The 22,226-nt window shown below is 38.3% G+C and overlaps 1 protein-coding gene across 1 annotated transcript; it reads right to left on the bottom strand.

Annotated features, from left to right (window-relative positions):
• Positions 1 to 3,521: 3,521 nt before the first annotated feature.
• On the bottom strand, positions 3,522 to 5,183 carry LOC135072231 (uncharacterized). Its single transcript, XM_063966176.1, has 3 exons — positions 4,651 to 5,183; positions 4,392 to 4,556; positions 3,522 to 3,935 (listed from the first exon to the last, which is right to left on the bottom strand). Exons 1-3 carry the CDS (start codon positions 4,930 to 4,932, stop codon positions 3,555 to 3,557), a joined length of 828 nt encoding a protein of 275 aa, XP_063822246.1. The 5' UTR covers positions 4,933 to 5,183; the 3' UTR covers positions 3,522 to 3,554.
• Positions 5,184 to 22,226: the final 17,043 nt, after the last annotated feature.

Genomic DNA, 22,226 nt, shown 5'->3' with positions numbered 1-22,226 from the left:
TCCTGACACTTACTCGTACATTCATTTTGCCGAACTCATTTAAATTGCACCTTTTCATTAAATTTGATTCGAGCGGCTCGTTTAATTTCACTTTTGCGATTTCACGCGAATGTTTTATTAAAATAATAACTATAAATATTATGTATTTAGTTGTTATTTCTGAAGTGTCATGATTCATCCACTATCTTATTATTGTAACATAGCAATAAAATTGAATTACAATCAACGTTTTATCGACAACTGAATACTCGTGCCTATTAATAGTAAAAGTGACTGCTATGCTCACATTAAAATATGCACCGGCTCGTTTCTGTTCAGTTTCATTAATTTGAAATTCAATTTGACGAACTTATCCTTTATTCATGTTTTTCACACTACGAATTTGTTAATTATCTATTTAATTAATGCCTTCCTCGTTTACTATGTAGATTTAATGATATAAAAAAACAGAACTGATGTAATGGACTTAATTACCATTGCGTAGTAGATTAGAGAATAATGCAGGTTCGTTGGAAAATAGAATAAAAGGATATTTACAACAAAAAGAACAGCTATGTTTGCACGTAATGGATTTGACTTTTGATGATATCTTGTTGTGCGAGTATAGAAATGGCGTTAATAACATTTTTATTCCGTTCGACATGGCGGCGCTAGTGTGCAACGAGTTGTTGGTTGTTGCCATGGGAAGCAAGAGGCGGTGTGGTGCGGGCAAGGCAGCGCCGCGAGCTCCGCGCCACCTCGACCGACACGCAAACGATCCCGGGTACCAGGCGCCCAGAGACCGATAGGAGCTAACCGCGTGCCATTCCACTCGCCTTGTCTCGCTCACCTTATCGGCGACCCTCGCACGTCTGAATGAGGCAAACGGCCTTCGTCGATTATACTCACAACGGAAAAGAGACCCTTCTGCTATAACATTGGAGTTAAAATTCCGTGTGGAGACCACCCCGATGAGTTTTAATGATCCCATCGTAGAAACCTCCGCACCGCTCCAACGAAAATGGAAGCGTATTCTGAAGCACGTGAAGAATTTCTGATATATTTTGTAAATTTATGCTGCCCTAATAGTCTCGATGCTTAAGGATCATTTTAGCGTGGTTGACATTCCTTTTTAAAGACATAAAATTCCTTGGGAACTATCGGCGAGGCTTTCGTGTTGATAAAAAATAAAGTGGAGGAAATTATATGGTGGAATGCTTGGTTTGGCGGCATTGTGGTGGTTTTTATCGACGGTCTGTGGACGGTGCTACATCAACGTGGGACGGGGAACTATTTACTCTTTTTGGTGTTCATTCAGAATAAATAATGACGTAACCCGACGCGTTGTTAATGGATCACAGCCGACTCTCGGCTCTTTCGGTGACGGCGGCTCATTGTCTGTTTGTTGGTCCATTTTTTATTAGATCGTCAAGATAAACACGATTGATAGTCTCGAGTTTGTTATCGAGGTCGATAAACACTTAAGGAGGCCGAATATTTGAAAGTGTCCTTATTTCTTTTATGTGGTTGGTATTGGGGTTGTGTGTAGAATAAATATTTTTATGCGTTCATATAAAACTAATGGCGATCTATGTAACATTTGTTAATGATTCCTGGAGTAGTGAATTGCAAAAACTTCAAAAGTATCTTTTATAGTTACAATATTATGTCTGGCTGGAATCAACCATTAATTTATTTAAATTGTATTAATGAAAATAGAACCTACTTATTTTTTTTTTGCGTTAAAGAGTTGTATCTAAAAGAATTAACTTGCAAAATATCGATTACCTCAGCATATTATGAAAATACTACATTACAAAATGGTCTTATGTCATACTTGCTCATCATATTGTAAAATCGACGTTCAAAATATGTAATGAGAACATCGTCAACATACAGTATGTTTCGTCAGGCTATCTTTTGTAATAGCAGAGGTTCAAAGTTAGTAAACACGTCTGCCTAGTTGCAGCGCCATCTGAGTTGATCTGGGAGAGGCCAGACTGTTTACTTGCGTCAGCGATAGCGCCGCGGCAAAGATGGCGCGTGCCGCGACACGGCAGGCCCAGCTACCAGGCTCGCAGGAAACCGTGGAGCTAGCGCGCCACCGTTCTCATTCTTTGCATTTGCGCAGTGTGTGTGACAGCTTACATTAAACGACGCAACTGCCGCCTAACCTAAATTCAACCGTATGTCAAAGAGGATAGGGTGTAAATCAGCTTGGAGAACAAATGCAGCGTGTGTTTAATGACTGCGTCACGTGATCACGTCTCGGCTAGCAGTAGGGAATGTGTCGGCTACCTCCTATTGAAACGTGCGGTCCTAGTGGTCAGCGCGCACTGCGCAACTCCCCAGACACACGACGTCACGCACGCGGCCCGCACACAGCCTCGGTGCGAGCATTCCGTAATGCAAACAACGTGCCAGACCAGCTCACCAAGGCTGTGCTAATAAAAGTCAAATAAATTATGCGGAACTTATTATGCAGATAATATTGGACGATAATGCCGACGCAGAGATATGGAAAATGCTAATTCTGTTTCTAGGCGCGTTAATAAACATCCCAAGTGGTGTCGGGCCATTTTAGCGATAATAATACGATACTTCAAGCAATTTGAGATGCAGAATAATTCATCCGTCTGGTTATGAAAATGGAAAAGAAACTGGAGCGCCTGGTAATTTTGATTGGGGCCATTATGTTGTTCTAGAATAATATCAAATTGATGAAAATATCTACACAAGCTTGATACAAAACGTCTCCATGAGTCCATGTTAAATAATAATAACATGAATAGCATTTTAGCATTTTATTATAATATGAAACTGATATTATTCATAATCATTAAATTCATATTAAATTTTTTCTTTTCCATAACCTTTTCTTTTATATTTTGCTAAGTAAGTTTAAAAAAAACATTTTATTTTTATAGTCCTTATAAATAATAATAATATCTTTATGATTATCGTAGTCGTTTTTAATTAGACAATCAATTTCTTTTCAAACCACTTCTAAAGCTGTTTTTATCAACTTACAACAATTGTCTATAAACATTTATCGTGCACTCATTTAACATCAAACAACAAGTATTTATGTTCCTATCAGCTCAACACGAACAAAAACATCACTATCGCAACAGTGCGCCACCGAGTCGGTATTATCGCGGCTCCGCTTCAGAGCCCACCACAGGCGTTCCACATTGCACGAAACACGAATACATCGATGTCCAGAATAACCTGACCTCTGATTCCACCATACTTTTCCCCTCGCGAGCATTGAAGTGACCGAACTCGAGGGGACCGGTGCGGCTCTCGATAACTGGCCGCGCGACGCCGCAAACATCTCCTCGCGAATTCTGCGCGCCTAGTACCCTGCGTACAGTGCGGCAGTTGGCGACCGCGCCGCAAACCGCAGCGGCGGCTGCCGGCGTTGCTGGTTCGACCCAAGTTCACCGTGGGAGGGGTCCCTTGGCAACAGCCCCTTTATCGAGAATACCTACGCATTCACCGCCCGGCAAGCAACAATGTACGAAATGAAAAACATCGGCCACTTTACAAACTACTTTTATTATCTTGCTTTGTCACAATTTTGTATTGGCGAGACTGGTTTGTGGGTCTAATTTTCGCAGTCTCCCATAGAATATTACGTCCGAGATTATTTTTTCTGCGATGTACCGCTGCATGGGCTCCAACTCTTTGAGCTGAAGGCCAATAGTGCGGCCGAATGTCTCGCTCTCTTTGGTCGCCTCCGATTCGTCTGTGGTACTTTTTATTTCAGGTTGTGATTGTGTGACTTCCTGCTGACACGCCGTTTCTTCCCGATTTGATGGTGTTGCTGCCTGCTGTGATTGTGTCACTTCTGTGTCCAGTGGCTCTTCATATGTAAATCTGATTTTCTTAGGTGCTGGTGTCTTTATTTCTTCGTCGCTGTCTTCGATAACTTCTGTGACATATTCTTCCTCCTAATAAAAAAAAAGTTTTAATTAGAGCATTGCCCAATTTGTAAATTATTAATTTGACGTAAATAGACTCTCTTAATTTTACTTTTTACTTAATGAAACTTACAAAATCTCAATAAAATAAAAACATCATAAAAGTCACTCGCTCTAATGTTTAATGTTAAATGTGCCACATCCTTTACAAAACATGTTTTTGGTACATCCAGGCTCACCACCGCGCAGTGACTAACTAGATAAACTTGTATTTTATTTTCACCTACCTGCTTAGCAAAAAAAAGTCACTTCTATACAAATGCCACGCTAATTGTTATTGTAATTTAAGTTCATTAATAAGGCAAAATAATGTTTCTCTGTAAGTGATTTCATTGTCATTTTTTTTTGAGAAAATAAATATCTTTAACCACAAAAATAGCTAATGCATAGCAAAAAATGACACGCGAGTCAGTAATTACTAGTTACCTCAATTTTTACTTCCATTATTTCATTAACTTCTGTCACTTCTGTTATTTCGCTGACGGAGCTGCTACTGGTGTCATCTCTAGTTTCATCCAAAAATGTGAACAGGTGGTAGTACCATAACACGGGGATATGCGGCTGAGCACCTTTTGCTCTGGCTGCTAAAACCTTAAAAAAAAAAAGAATAATTTTATTATTGAATAACGGCCTTTTAAATCGAACAAAAAAGAGGGAAAAATAATGCATTTGATGGAGATTTTACCTTTTTGTATTCCCGCCTGTAAGCATTCCTCATGTTATCAATCTTCTTCTTGAGCATTTCTTTGGTAGCATCTACGTATATGGTCCTATATTTCTGCAAAAGTATTGCATATGCTCTATCCCGTTCGTTTCTGCAGTGATACAAATGGTGCGCCTGATCCCAAATGCATGGCAGCCTTTTGAACATTTCCAACATTTCAGTGAGCATTTTCATCTCGGGCGCCGGCGGCATTTTGAAGTTGTATGAAAACAGGTCTATTACCGTCATTTCTGTGTTATTCATTAATAATTATTTCCAAAAGAAGCACTTCACACGACCGCGTTTCGCCTCGCACTGATAATCTGTCCAACGCTAACTCTGACTTCAGACCAACTGACTGATTCGTGTTTGGTCGTCAGACAAGTTTTGCCGATCGGGCCGACGCAAACAACAGTCGTGATGTCGTCGTCTCTTTCTAGCGCGTGGGGATGACAAGGACGGGGCATGACGGGGCGCAGGCGCAGGCGACGCGTTGTCGCGGTCGCAACAACAATTGGCCGTTATTTTTCTGTTTGTCGCGACCGGCTTTAATAAAAGATGGTCGTTGGTCGGGTGAATGGAAGTTTTTTAAACAATGCCATAGAAAAACGAGTCTAGAATGTAATAACTTGATTTGAATATGTATAGTAATAAAATGGATCTAGTTTTGTACGGTATTAAGTTATTGACATTACAATGTTTTTTTTGTAGGACTTAATACAAATTAGGTACTTGCTAGCTATTTCCTGCGGCTTCGGTGTGTAAAAGGACAATTTTCGTTCTCCATACATGGTTTGCCTAAGAACCATCAATTTTGACATTTACTACCCGAAAGCGAAATTATACGATTCTGTGTGTAAAAACACTGATTCTTGATGGACACTTGATTAAGAATATTAAATCACAGCGATTTTATATGTTATGTTTATGACAACATGGCGTCTAAATCACATTGGTTGTATTGTGTGAATGTATGAACACCAAGTCGCGAAAAATGTTTTGTATTATCGTCACGCCGAGTCGCAGCCAAATAGTGTAAAATAATAGAACAAGTTTTAGAAATACAACTCGGCATTCCACTTTTATAATATGCCCACATATTGCACGTAAATAAACAACATGAATCATAGGTTGTTCCCATCCTTGACATCTAGATTTAAATGATTACACATGATTTAAACTCCTATTGTATTGTAGATATCGAAGCCAAATCGTATATAATAATAGAATGGGTTTTGGAAATGACTCGGGGTTCCACTTTTATAAAATACCTACTAATTGCATAAAAATAACACGATTATGGGTTTTCTTTTCACTGTTTACATTTGACACAGATAACAAACTCCTATCTCCATGGCTACCGTCGTAGTCTATGCCAAAGACTACAATATTATAAGCAAGAAGTTTCAAACCTTAGCGGCTACAGTAACCCCTGGGCCACATATAGCCTGACCAGGAACATAAAAACCCTCGCCATGTTGCGGAAAACTAATGGTACTAATTTCTTTTAATGGCAACAGTAACTGAAAACTTCATTGTCATGTCACCTTGCATGTCAGACTATTGCTGTCAAAGTGTAAACAAACTTTATTTTAAATGTGCGCAATTGATTTTGTGAATTAAATTGCTAAAATCTTTTCATAGTCGTGAAAGAAAAGTGGTTCACAATGTGTTATAGTATTTGTCGAAGAGAAATACTAAGGGTTCGGACAATATTTTCATTGAATAATTTTTCCGACAAGGGTGTCAAATTGACTGACATGTTTATCGTATAGTACAGTCCACTATGAAAATTAGCTGTGGTTTGTTTCAACTACCTATTTTAAAGTTTTTTGTCACTTTCTAAGTGTTGAATTTTATGGAATTGGGAAAGAAATACCGAGTTTGAAGCGTTCATGAGCAGACATTGCAGTTGAATATTCAAGTTCTGAATTTGATTATTGATGAATAATAAAATAAATCCTACTAGCTCGATTGATGTTTTCATTTAATTTATTTAAACCAGGTTACCTATAATAACATTTTTTCGTTAATTCATGAAAATATCAAATTAGCCCGTAATCCTGAATCCTGATACATAAAGTTAGCCTATTAATTTAACACAGGTACGACTGTACTCAGTGTTGCACTATCAAATGCAATTGACGCGCCTCTATGCCAGGGTTTTTATGTTCCTGGTCAGGCTATACATCGTGATAACATTCGGTCGACACCGGAACGAAGTCTTGCGATTATGCAAAAAAGCACCGTATTCTAATGCGGCTATACCACGTTCAGCCGGGGTTTTAATTCAACTAAAGTTCTGAATAAAGACTGGAAGAAAATACGCCGCATTGTATTAGCACTTCGTGTTCGTTAAAACGGCTTCAGTATCATAATTATAGAGCCTACATAGCGTTTTCTTACCAATAATCTCCGCAAGTAGCGCTGCATGATCTTTACAACAAAAACGGCAATAGTTATTATGGTGCCAAAATTATATGATTATTTGGCACGTTATTATACACGTTCGAAGATTTGTCATTTTCATACATTTATTATTTTCTTCATGTGCTGGAAAAAAAATAGTTTCTAGCCGTCCCAGCAACTTCGCCAGTAAAAAGTTGTCTTATCTTATCTTTAAAATCGTAATATTAATTTCTGAACGTATCCTGTTTGACACCTAATATTTGACATAGCTGGCGCAGCGAATTTCGGCAAATTAATTTTGACATTGCGGAACATAACTTTTGATAGGTTATATAAAACATAGAATTCGACGGGGATATCCTAGCGGAGGAAGTTCAAAAATTGGCTGAACAAGATCTTATAATAATGCAAGGCCGAAGCTGTAGCGCGCGTGCGCCTACGTGTAATACGACGTGTATACGATAGTATACATAGTAATACCACAGAATAATAATAAGTACTTCGTACAGAAGATTTTCTTCGCGAAGGTATTTAAAAAAAAATATGCTCAATGTCGTTAACAATATGGTGTAATTTAGCTTGTCTCAAGAGTCGAGCACCATTTTGTTGACAAACGTCAGTGATCGGTACTGCGCCGAAGACATAGGGCTGACTTCGGTAAAATGATGTGTGACATGAGGTGCCAAACTGCGGAAAATGGCGGAGGAAATACATGAATAAGATTGAATTATATTTTGTGTTTCTAATATTATTCAGGCAATTAAAAATACTGCAGAGTATTAATTACACCATCGTTTTTACAAATTGTTTATTGTCTTTACAATGCAAATGGGTGAAGAATACGTGCGTGCGTCAATACTCGCTCGTGATTGTCCTGTCGATTAGGTACCTCAGGAGGGGTAGTCGCGCGTGTTTTGTTTTCGATGCAAACTCGCGGAGATGAACAGGCCTGGTAATACCTGGTAATACGCATCGCAATAACGTCTATGTCTATACGCGCTACGAATAGTGTATCATTTTGCACAGTCGCAAGACTTCACTCCGCTGCCGTCAAATCAATGTCGCCTGAATGTTGAATGTTATCGCAATGTGTGTGGCTCATAGACAGTGAAAATATTCTTGAATGACAATGAAAATCAGGGTTACCATTTTGTAAGATCTCCTCACTATTGAGGGTAACAAAATAACATTAATAACAACTGTCTACAGTATTTTTGCGCACGGGTTATGCATAGCTTATTTTTATTGCTTTATAACCTAGAAACAAGAATAACCACAAAAAATTGTTCTGAATTTGCTTTTATGTGTAAAAAATAGAAAAAATCATATCAATGAATGTATGAAACATGAACATAGATATGATTTAATTTGTTGCCAAATATTTTTTTTCTTTCTTTCTTTCATTCTTTCTAATTATTAAAACATAACAAACATCCATTTAAGATTCATTCTCACAAGAGAAAAATTAAAATAGAGTCCAAATATGTATTAAAAACCGGCCAAGTGCGAGTCGGGCTCGCACACCGAGGGTTCCGCCGTACAAACGTAGCGGTTTACAATTTATGACGTATTAAATCAAATTACTTACTTGATTCCGTTGCGAGTAGTGGCGAATTTCAAAATATGCGGTATGATTATTTTTTATTTATTTATTTTTCCTATATTTGCATTATAGGTAGGTACCTACCTCAGCGTTTTGAATTTTTGCGTTGATTTAGAATTTCTCACAGTTTAGAGGCAATTAGATTTAAGAAGTGTTTGATATGAATTTCAACTTTATTATCTCTACGCGTTCATGTGAAAAAGGGTAGGTAGTAAGTTTATAATTATTAAAAAAATATTTTATGTCATGTAAGCAAAAATAATATTTTAAATTTTATATAACTTCAAATTTATCATTTTCGCAATTTTTCCTTTATCTGTACTATATAACGTTGCTTCGTGCCGAATTTCAAGATTCTGAGTTCACAGGAAGTACCTTGTAGGTTTTGATTCCCTAGCGTGTGACGGAAATTCGTCTAAGGTGTCGGTATAAACTGCTGTATCTTTTGATCGCGTTAACTTAGAAGTTTGATTTTTTTATTTCTTAAAGGGACAATAGATCTAGGTATTTGGTATAAGTTTCAATTTGATACCTTTATTCGGTCGTGAGAAATAAGGTAGTAAGTTTCATTTTATTAAAATATTTTTATTATATTATATAACTAAAAAAATGTAATTTTCGCAATTTTTCCTATATTTGCATTATATGACAATGCTTTATGCCAAATTTCAAGATTCTGAGTTTACGGGAAGTATCCTGTAGGTTTTGATTCCTTTGCGAGTGTCGAAAATTTGTTGAAAATATCGACATAATCGGCTGTATCTTTTGATTGGCTTGGCTTAGAAGTTTGATATTTTCACAGCTTAAAGGGACAATAGACCTGAGTATTTCATGTGAATTTCAGCTTGATACGTTCACGCGTTCTTGAGATAAAGGGTCTTGACAGAAGGACGGACGGACAACAAAGTGATCCTATAAGGGTTCCGTTTTTTCCTTTTGAGGTACGGAACCCTAAAAATGAAAAGTTCTAATTTCCTGTCATGTTCCATAGAAGATTTTTTTCATAAAAATCTAACCCTATCATGCTTTCAGTATACTGGCCTTGGTAACGTCGTTTCTCAAATCCCACTATATTTTGATGAAAGCGTGCCCCTTGTTCTTGCGAATAAGCCCCCATAATTATTTATAAATATATCCCAATGAGAATGTGACGTGCATCTTGAAAGACATTCTACTATGAAGATGGAAAATTCAAATCGCTATAACTTCTTAAAAAGCAAATATTTTCGATTTGTAATCGCACTTTTTTATATGCATTTGCTTATATAATCAGAATATAATAAGTAAAATCCATGCGCAAAAAAAAAAATTATTTTTGTTGACCGGTGTAATCTAGCCATTAATTACATATTATTATTACCTATACGAGAAAGTAAAGCAAATTGCGGTTTTATTTTAATTTGTAGAATATTTGTAACAGTCTGTTCTATGTTTAGTTTTACAACAGAATTGCTGTTTCAGCTGCCACTGTGAAGCGCTACAATTTTTGTTTACAAAAAGTTAAAATAAGTTAAATATAAAATTTGCCACGAAGGTGACGATGAGAACCGTGGCGATGAGAAATACCCAATTATAGTCCAGTTTTTAAAGTAAAGTGATTGGATGATTTTTTTAATCAAACAGAAATCAAATTACCTTTTAAAAGCGGGCTTGCTTTTCGTAAGTTACTTTTACACATTTTTAATTATAAAAAATATTTGTGAAAAGAGTCAAGTGGTCTTTATTGCCAATAACTGAAAATTACCTATAGGCTTCTAATGGTCTTAAATGCGATCTTTTTTATTTTATTTAACAGTCAAAATATAAGCTTTGTTCAATCTATTTGCTTAATTCAATCTTCAAAAGGTTTACATAAAGTGAAAAAAACATTCTTACCTTGTAACTTTTGTTTAACTACTTACTTTTCACGCTTTGTCGCCGGCCGGTTTCAAAGGACTTAATATGATTTGTTGTGAGTGTGTCTTCCGGAGCCGATATTTTAATTGGTACGGGTATATTAAATATTCTTAACGCATGGCCGTAACAATTTTAGAGACCTATGCCGCTTTTTAATAGGCTCTACAGCGCTTTAAGTTTCATGTTTATTTATTAATTTTAAGATAATGAGATACCTTCATTATCTTAAAATCCAGGAGACTTGTTTGTAACATTTTAGTTTGATTTCGTTTACGAAAGAACACGAATAATACGATTGAATGATACGATTAATTGTAACGGAATTTCATTTCTTCATCATTATGTAGTCATAGTCATAGTTCACAAGACTATAATTTTCAATTCACAATCAAAAACATTACAGGTACCTATACTCTACTCTGCGGTTAAAAGAAATATCACTTCATTATCAATTTTACCAACGTAGATACCTTTTTAGTCCCATTTCTTAGTTCCCATTTAGGTAGGAGTTTCCATAAGTCTTACGTAAAGGAATCCCGTAAACGAAAGTTATCGAATGAAAGGCCTTTTGTGAATGAATCTATCCCGATTGTAGTTTTTAAGTTGTTACCTAGTTTCAACTTTGCCACGTCTTTTATTTGTATGAATCGCAACGGAATTGACTTTATTTAATAGTTATATCCTCACACACAGCCTAATCTAATCTAAGTTCATAATGCGGAAGGACTCTATCACTCGCTTTAATAAGAGTTCTTCATTCACTTACTCACCTAAACAAAATATTTTATATGAGAAGATAAATCCTTCCCGCCTTTGGGTTTCTATCTACATAATAGAGTTCGCTAAAGTCTTTTCGTTCCTTCGTTTCAGCCAAATGACGTCCACTGTTGGACAAAAGCCTCCCCAAGGATTTCCAAAAAAACCAGTCCTGCGCTGCCCGCATCCAGGCTCTTCCCGCGACCTTCACCAGATCGTCGGTCCACCTTGTGGGAGGCCTGTCCACGCTACGTCTTCCGGCCCGTGGTCGCCACTCGAGAACTTTTCTGCTCCAACGGCTATCGTCTCTACGTACCTATTTAATACCTGTAAAAGTCTTTTACATGTACCTATTAAATACATAATCAACTGTTTTGTAAGTTTTGGGATGCAATCTCGATTTCAAATCGAAAACAAATGACACTCTGCGTGTCGTCGACGATTTCAAGACGAGCTAACGTCATTCATAATTACTTCATACTGGTAATGTAGAGGTAGTTTCGAACAAAGTTAAGGAGGCTTTGGTTTAAATACCTACCTAGTCATCTTTTCGTAAGAACAACTTAACGTGAAATTAACGATACCTACGTTAGAATAAACTTTCTCTTTATCTCACCTCGGAGTAATTCTGCCTAATTTCCAAACTTTCCCAAATTAAAAATAACATCGTAACAACGTCGACAGCTTTTGTTTTAATATTAAAAGTTGGTATTCATTTCCCCGAGTTAGACAATAAAAGAAAATTGTTTCCATTTTCAGTGTATGAAAACATTTCCCAATATAGGCACTCCAAGCTAGTGCCGCCTCTACGGAAAATAAATCGTTCTGAAACTAGCTCAAAACCTCCGATGTGTCTTGTTTGAGACTGAATACCGACGTCACAGTGCCATGGCGCCTGTATCTGTTTATAGTAATGCATGGTAATTTTATGTCAATTTAATAAATTGTGACGTGTTAACTCCAGGTTAAGCCCGCCCTTCTGTCCCAGAGTACTTTGAGTACAAAGACCCGGCTTTGCTTTGAAGGGTAGGCAGTGCGGCAACAGCGCACGACCGCTATTGATCTTCCTTTTTGTGCGGCCAGCGCTTTCAGCGCTTGGAAGCATCAGTCTTATAACCAGACTGCAGAAATAAAAAAGCGCTGACGTCGCTTTATTACAGAATAAAAATCGTTCCACGCACACATTTGATACGTACTTGGATTCGGTATTCAAGCGCTGTCAACGCTGCGTAAAAATTTCAGTCATGAGACGATTTGTGCTTTACAGATCTTGCAGCGCTTTAGGCAATTTGGAGTTAATGTATGTTGGTATTTTCCGAAAATACCCTGTAGCGACAGGGCATTGTGCTTGTGTGGGTGATTCCCGGGCAGAGGGCGATTGGGTTGAGCGTCTGTAAGAATGTGGATGACAGGTACAATGGGGGATTTTCCATAAATAAATTAACGGGCAAGGAGATAAGTGCTAGGTATGTATCTTGTTTTGAGGAGCTTGTATCTAGAAATAGAAACATGTATCCATAATTTATGAAGATTTGGGCAGACGATCTTCGTTTGTCCTATCGATTTTCCGAGCTTCTTCGGAGTGTTTTTACTTTATCTTGACATTTTAATTTTCTATTTGAAGTGATCACACCGTCTTTATTCATGTTTTAGTCTGGTGGAATATGTAATATTCTTGCACAATCCGTTTTAGGCTTATTTTAAAAATTATGTTTAAATTCAAGCTTAGATTCGAACCTCCGATTGTTTGAGAATCTTCAATCTTCCTCCAGTCTCTACATTTTATTACTTTGCGTATCAAAAGACAGTTCCACATTCCATTATAAGGGCTTAAAATAACAAGAAAGGATCTATTTTCTGATACCTGACTAATACTTATACTTTACTTAAGTATCTGACTGCTAGGTACAGTTCTAAAGATATCCCTACCTACTATGTTGACTACTAGGAAACATTTCTATTTACTACAAAATGATAATGATTAGCGTTTGTAAGTAGCCTTTGACTGGCTTTGTGCTGAAGTTCATGTATCATGTCAAACGTAGAGCCATTTTTGCAAGAATTTCATACCCACCCAAAAGGTCTGACGCCCGTATTCACAAACGTTACTGTGAGGTCTCACAGTGCGCATGGACGCACAGGCTGACACATGAACCAATCACAGAGCTCTATTGTCTTTAAACTTATCTTTGTCTTTAAAACCCTTAGGCATGTAGCGAACCCCACAATCCTACAGAACGTTTACTATGCACTGTGTCGCTCGATACTTACGTACTGTATTTCCTGTTGGGGAGGTGTCCCGAAGTCTACTCTGAAGCCGCTTGAAGTGGCTCAACGGGCGATTCTTAAAGTAGCCACTTTTCGCCATATGCTCTTTCCGACACAAGAACTTTACCAGATATGCAAAGTTTTGACTGTGCGCCAATTATTCATACTTGATGTCATTCGTCTTCAACACAAAGTAACTCCCCATGTACAGATAGATAAACGCCGTAAGGACAAAATTTATACTGTTCCTTCAACTGCCTACTCTTTCACCAAGAGATTCTTTTTCTATCTGGGACCCTCTTTATATAATAAAATTAACGCCGAACTTCCGTTATACCAACTGACATTTTTTGAATTGAAAAAAAGCTTACGATGCTTCCTTTTAACTAAAAGTTATGAACAAACTGAAAAGTACTTTCACACGCTCACTTAACGATGCTCATACATATACACACACACATACACACACACACACACACACACACACACACACACACACACACACACACACACACACACACACACACACACACACACACACACACTACAATAACAAATCCTAGTGTTCCTTTTCTGATTAGATAAATTAGGTTAATTAATAGTTAATACGTTGCCATACATCACTACCATGTCTGAGTCATAGTAATATACTATCGGTTCTTAAATTAATTCTAAATTGTGCCAATATCTGGGGTGGTGGGAGCCTGATGACCTGTACTACAGGTATGCAAATACCTATCACAGGCATCAGTCTCACACAAACAACTGTGTTTTATGAATTTGTAATGTGCTTAATAACTTGTGTCATTGTAATGTTTGTGATAGAGGTGGGCGCCGATATAGAATTAGCCGGCGGCGGCGCGCCGACTTTTTGACTTCGGCGGCGGCGGCGTCGGCGGCGTGACCTTGACCTTTGACCTTGACTTATTGACCAGTGTTATTTCTTTTTAAAAATCGGTTTGTTTAGAGTCTGTCGTCAAGACTATAATCAGGTGATTTGAAATTGGTTGTGGTTTAACGAGGTAGAGCCACTGCTCCGTTTCCTAGTAAATTAGCATAATATCAGCTCTCTTGATCATTTATCTTATCTTGTTCAGGGACGCGCATGAACGCAGTGCACGTCGACCCATTGGGATCTTTTGTGTTCACACATACCTTTATTCCCCGTCTCATCCGAAAAAATCCTATCCATAAAGCGAATCAAGTGTTTGGGTGAGAGGGACCTATAGTCTTCTGGTGCCGGATATGCCGACCCCAGGAGACCCATCCTAGTTCTCGCTAGCGCGTCGCATACGCACAGTAGGTATTTTATGGACTTTACATGTTCTCCACATGCTCGACGGCTGTCGTTAAGCCCATCTTGTGGAGCATATGGTTCGTAGTGTAGTGTCCTGTTAACGCACCCGTGATCACACGGGCTTGCCTTCTGTTTCTATTGAATATGATTACATTTTCTCATGATTACATGTTTCCCTTTAAGAATAATTTAGAATGGCTCATACCGTTGGGCTTACTCATTCAGCTCTATGCCTCCTAGTTACACATTGCCTCATGGTCATGTGTGCGGTGTTAATAGATAAGGCCACTATCGGCTCTGGATCAATAGGTATCACACATGATTATAACATAGGTTTCAGCTTGAAATTCTGTTGCAAACCCCCCTAACCTTTTACTGTGCTTGGATCGTTTGGTGTAGACGCCCGCTCCATATCCTTAGTCCATCTTGGAGCCATCAGTATACCTGGTATACTTACGGTATACTGACCAAAATCTTATGGTTCCCTTTTCCAGATTTCACTTGTTGGTATCTAGACACTTTAAAATCTTTGATAGACTGAATTGTCTCATCATTGTCACATCCCATGTCCATTATTACATCTAATTGAGGATCGCTCCCCATCCTTGTGTGTTTGGTGCAAGGTTTGGATGTACTCCAGAGTCCCGTCCCCTTCAATCAGTGCAGCGCCTTCCTTGCGTCTACGTCTAGCGCCAAGTACAGTGGAGGCAGTCCCAGAATAATTTCCAATGCTTAGTTGGCGTAGTCCTAAACGCACTCGTTATTGATAGGCATTCAGTTCTTTGCAGTTTTCCGAGTACCGTTCTGCATGTCTGTAGCCTAATTCTAGGCCACCAGACAATGCTCATAAAGTATTATTTTTGGAGGGGCCCCCAAAATTTGTAGGGACGGGGCTTCGCAAGGAAAATCAGTTTCTTCCAATAATATGTTTAATCTTCTTTTATAAAATACAGAGCCACACTTTACTCATAACCGTCTTGCCGCCATGACCCCTTTCCTTCCTTCTCACTCACTCTCCATACGTTCGTCTCGCTCACACTCGTTCGTACATCCAAAGAGTTTAAGACAATGGAGTATTTACGTCATAGATATTACAATCCTACAATTATGTATCTCTTGATCATACTTTGATATTTGGATAGCGGGTTTGAGTAAACTTTTTACTATGCCTATTTTCAGGTTCTCGTGGATTTCTCAAATGTAAGTGTACCAATACTACCAATGCACCGATGAAAGTAATAGTAAGCAGATATTTTGGAGCTCTTTGGAGGCACATCGTTAACGTTGAATTAGCTGGTTTTCGAACACAATTAGATGCCATAATATTATGTCCGGATCGGTTTTATCGTTTTTACAATTATGGTTTTTCTATGTCATCATACGGTCCAGGTCTTTAACGCAGGATTGCGGCAATGTGCTGAGGTTTAGATTGGCCGGAGGATAAGTTTCATGCCCTAAATGTGATATGGTGAAACTTCGGAGTTTGCTTTTATGCGCCACTTGGTCAGCCAAGCATTAGTCGCATCTAGCTGAGTGTGCAACAGTTTAGTCTAGTGGCTTTAAGATCACTGTTACATCTGAGGAAGGTCACAGTTGTTTCTGGTGATTGGGCTACTTTACTAGTAATATGTTGTGGTGGACCGGACCAATTACGGAGTACTGGGATACTCAAGCTCTGCAGCTAAAAAGAGATCTTGTCACAGATTGACTTGAAACTGTCTGTCTATCCATCAGCAGGTAGTAGTTGTGTGGAAGGTGTTTTTTTTATTTAATAGAGTAGTCCTATAAACGAAACCCGGTCAAAGCCCCAACGAAAGCAGTCATACAGTATTTTTTCTTTTCCACACATTATCTTATTGTACAGCAATACACTCGGTGTACCTATTTGTTATGGTTGGTATGGTTTCTGCCAAAATTGAGAGTCGAGTATATTATATTACATGGGTCATACTTAAGCAAGGGGATAAACGTCCTTTCCTACAGGCTTTCCAGCCTTCTGGATAATTTACCAAAGTTAAGGAACTTGCGAGGTTTTCACTCAGTGTGTCGGCCGTTTGGTGTAGTGGTTTGTAACGTTCGTAATATATGCCGGAGTTCGCGGATTCGATTCCCGCACAGTACAAACATTTGTAAAAAAAAACAAATAGTCAGTGCAGTATAGGAGTCGGCGCGCCGACAGCCGATCGTCGGCGGCGGCGGCGTGAAAAATTTCGCGGCGGCGGCGGCGCGCCGGCGTGGCGCCCACCTCTAGTTTGTGATGAGAAAATAAAGACTATTTATTATTATTATCTCCTTTATTAATTTTCTTTCTTATTTTTAATTTTTTCTTTTTACAATGTAATTATCAAAAAGTAAAAATACATTATAAAAAAAAAAATCTTAAAAATAGTTAACCCGCTGGCAGCGGAGCAAGGCCCAAACTACCGGTGGTCAGGGTCACAGGCTGAGGAACCTCCGGACAATGCGTGCCGTGCTGAGGATCACCGCCTTTTGAATCTGACCCTTGAGCCAACCATCTAGCGAGAGCTTCTTTAGATGTTGGTCGAAGCTCTTCGCTATTAGCCCGTTTGCCGAGACAACTATCGGGACAATGATCGTCGAGTCAACATCCCACATGGCGGTCACCTCGTGGGCCAAGTCAAGTTATTATTATTATTATTATTGTCTCGATTTGCTGCTTCACTTAAGCAAGCATCGTTTGTGAATACGGGCGTAAGTCTTGAGTTAAGAGACGAAAGCATAACATTTGTTTGATAACTTACTACATAGAAAGATATTTTAGAAATACTTACATAAGCTTACTGTACAAAATTTGTATTTTATGGCACAGTTTCATGATGTATAAATGAAGAATGACGCAGTACGCGAAGTATCTTTTTCAATGATACAATTTACAAGGAAAGATAATAAAATATACTGCAATGAATGCTATAATATCAATGAATCTATGAGAATCTAATGAGTTAGGAAATTGCAGGGTTTATTAATCGACTTTCCTTTCCGAACGTGCCGATTTAGCGATGATTCGACATCAATGGTCAAACCAAAGAGGATGAAAATCATGAAAGCCTTTGCTGGTAGGCCAAAGAATTAAGATTTTGAGAAACCTTACGTTCTGCTATCTATCGGCGTCACAAACATAAGAATGTATTAGAAAGTATCCCGAAGTAAAAGAAATTCGCCAAAGTTCTTGTAGAGTCACGGCTGACAATGGAAATCTATAATACTCTTACACGGCTGAAGATGGCAACCTATAGTACCCTTTGGATTACCAAGGTGACAACGGACGACTTCCCCAACTGGGGAAAGAAACTCCTTTTTAATGAAACCGGAGGATACTGTTAGGTTTTCAGACGACGCACACCTTGTTTTTGGGAGTCCATCGCAGACGCCAACGTTTTCTTTTCTTCTTCTTCTTATTTTGTTTATGGCCAGGTTTGGAATATTACGACCAACAGAGTGATCTCCCCGATTAATAACGCTAAAGTCATAGTAATTCAAGCATTTTACATTCTTGCCCTGGGTCTTCTTCTTCGGATTCATGCGATGAATCATTTCTAAAGATTTTTTCAAATTAGGATGTTGTACAAAATTCGGATGCACCTGAAATATTGCGCGTGTTATCTGAAGTCTTCTTTGAACCCTCTCATTAATCCTATAATACGTAAGCTATTATGAATTTGGAGCGTGAGTTAGCTACAACTACATATAATTTATTATCGACTAGGTAATCCTAGTCGATAATAATAAGGATAAATTATAAGGATTACCTCTCTCTTTAAAATTACCGATAAGTAGTATTACTTCAATTCTTAAATGTGATGCATGTCAAGAATAATATCGAACGGAGCTTAATTAGTACTTAGGAGACACAGATTATAATAATTGTACCTATATTTCTAGAAAAATAATACAAAAAATTAAGAACGATACAAGTTACATCTTCGATGCCGGCATAAATACGCAGAAGCGGTTAATTGTCCGAACGCGAGCGCATGATCAGATGCCGACGTTAATTTATGTAGACGCTGAAATATTGACTTTAAAATGATGGCACTTATGCACCAGCTGTGCCATAAGAAACTGCTCCGCGATTAACGGGACCAAACCAAAAAGGAGAGACACCAAACTTGCAAGTTGCAACTAACCGAATCCCGGATCTCGTAATATGATATTTGAGGCCAGCATTTCTCAGCGTAGATTGCTTATCACTGATCGTGAAATACAGCCTCCGAGGGCTCGCAGGCGGCGGCTGTCGTATAAATTATTGCCTTTATTGTACCCGCACAGGAGAAGCCGCGGTGCGGCCGTAAACACCTAAAATGCATGACCAATCAAAATACCAATGTCAGGTCACGCACACAAAACTACCTAACACCATAGCGATGCACAATGCGGATAGGGACGTCTTAGATGTGTGGGTGAGAAGTGCATTAAAGTGGATGCATGTGTGCGCCGGCGCACGCACTCAGACGCAGTGCTCACTGAGATGGAACACGCGTTCGAGGGATAACGGAGGGCTTACGATCTATAAAGGAAGTCATAGTATGGATACGACTTGCTTTTTGAGTAAAAATATTTTTGTATTGAAGATAGATAAAAGATTTTGAATTTTCTACGATTCGATAAAGCACTGAGTATACGTTTTTATACAGTTTCTATGGATATGATGGCGATATGGCAGCAGTGACAATTTAAGATTACTTTAAGAATTATTTAATTTTTTCTCAATTCGTGTTTCAGGAAACAGACAGGAATTATGAAAAAGTTTGTGTCAATATTAACTTTACCAAAATAAAGTTTTCCAGAGAAAAAGCACTTTTCATGTGTGATTTATAATGACCAATTTCTATATGCTGGAACAGCTGGCGTCTGCCGTGACTTCATTAATCATCATGATTTTATCTTGGCACGTCTTATTAACCAAAGTGGGTGTGCTCCCATTTTGGTGAATTTTCAGTGATTTTTCAATTAAGTCCGGGTAAACCCCGATCGAATCAAGACTACCTATCTACTAACCACTACCGCGACGTCATTAAAAAGGTTATTAAAATCTTTTTTTGTCACCTGTCATCCGCTTTGCAATGGAGGGAAGTCGAACCTTAATTTCAAACTCCTCCTATGTTCTTCTGATTAATTTCGTTGCGGGTCCAATTACAGTTTAACTTTCCCCCGGGATAAACTTGACCTTCATTGGTTGGGTTTTTATGGCGGTCAAGCTGTAGATCCTGGCTACACAGGAGCTGCAGTGGTGGGAATGAGAGGTGGGAATGGTCACGTTTTACCGAGACGTCACTACTTTTGTGATGCTTAAATAATTGGAACAGTCATAAGTTCATCATCATCATTGTCATCAGGACATTTAATCACGCAGGATCGGAGCCCTCTCTCGTTTCCCAGAGGCAAATTAGATCATGTTCGCATATTAAAATTACGAAACGAATATTTATAAAGGTATGTCCACACTATCGTGAGCCAGGCGTCTCACCGACCGAGCCCCCGCCCACATAAAAAATGACATCTAAATAAATCCATTAAGGCCGAGCGGCGAGCTCTTCCTGTCTATAAGCCCCTTTATGCGCGCTAGTCTGCAGGCGCCTTTATTTTTGTTGTGACAGCGCTTAGGCCGGGAACACAACACCGACTTTTATTGGAATTGTAATAGGATTTGTTGTCGGTTGATTTGGTACAGCATTTGTGTGACATGATTTATCGGTTGGAATAAGCACTTGATAATATTGTTTTCATAACATACGCATCTGACGTTGTTTTTGACTGCGCTTAAGACTTTCGACCGAAATACAAGGACACATGGTATTTTAAAGCATATTTTAAAGCTTTGAGATTTTGGCATTAGATGTACATACTTTTAAATTGACTTCAATGTGACGCGTTTTGTTGCGTACATGGCGGAATACAGTTGGTTTTCTTTCTTTTTTATGTTCTTCATGTTTTGCTTTTGTTATCGTGATTCTTGTGAGGTTCCATTCCATCTTGCCAATCTTTATTTATAGTTTTTTATGAAAAGGTATCCCATCAGAATGAACATTTCTTTTGAATTATTTATTTACTATGATTACTAGTCATTATTATGTTTACCAAGAGTCTCACGCGCTCTATCCCTATAAGAGTAGGCGTACACCGTTGATTTTTCGTCGGCCGATAGTTTAGTCGGGCAGTTGATCAGTATGGGCAATATGGGCATGTATGGGAGTGCGCACACTACGCCGATTCGATTTGGCCGATTCTTCAAACAATTTAAAATCGGGCACAACTATCGGCCAACTAAACACCAACGGTGTGCGCCTACTCTAATGTTATCACTATTCCTTTTATCTCGCTGGTAGAGATAAAAGGATGAAAACTGTGTGTAGCTGGCCTTAAATCGCTGTTAGAAGTCTCTATGATTTGTGATGAGAAACATATTTATTAAACACACGTTTTTATGTGTCGTCGACTCAAAGAGCTTGTTGACTGCTTTTTGACGGCTTAATTGGTTTTTGTTGGGGTTTTCAAACATAGGTTTTATTGTCATCTGTTCTGGGAAATGTTTTAATTATTGCTCGCTAATAAGTTGTCTAACGGTGTGTTTCTCGCACGGGAATGTTGTAATGCAAAAAAATTACTGATTAATAAAAAATCAATTTTTTTCTGATAGAAAATGATAGATATGGTAGATCAATGACTGCTGCTCTATCTAAGAATACGAGTAATAGATGGATAATTTCCTCCTTTCTGATCGAATAATTCTTATTCATTCGACGTCATTCAGATTCATTGCTTAGAAACAGATTCAAACCTGTAAAATGTATAATTGTATTTGAATAGGTACTTTGATTCAAGCAATCACTAGGCTAGAAACTATTCTTGAGTTTGAACCAAGTTTGAGCTTCGTGTTGATAATACGGGCGCTATGAACTTTCTAAAGAAGATGCTATGCCTTATGAAACTTCCCCATTCAGTTGCTTCACCGTGTACGAATGATGGGTTTCACTATCTCAGTTGATATTTACCGCTAAATAAAATATAGATATCGATTCAGCGATAGTCGCCTCCCGTAACTACAATCGGTTATAAAACAATTTTGACAGCTTTCTTCAACACTTCCTCAATCTTATTTCTGCCGGTAATTGTTTTTAAACCAGATCATCCATCCGACTAAGTTAAATCATGAATTACGCTCCTCTTCTTCTATCATTACCCTGGTTCAGCAAATCAAATCAAATCAAATCAAATCATTTATTTGTAAAACATAGGTAAATGTAAAATTCAGGTGGTACATAATAATGGGTAGAGCTCTGTGGTGTGGTGTAAAGAATGAAGAAAGCT

The sequence above is a fragment of the Ostrinia nubilalis genome, chromosome 5 (assembly GCF_963855985.1).
Source record: "Ostrinia nubilalis chromosome 5, ilOstNubi1.1, whole genome shotgun sequence".
NCBI lineage: Eukaryota > Metazoa > Arthropoda > Insecta > Lepidoptera > Crambidae > Ostrinia > Ostrinia nubilalis.
This window is presented reverse-complemented; position numbering and strand designations above follow the sequence as displayed.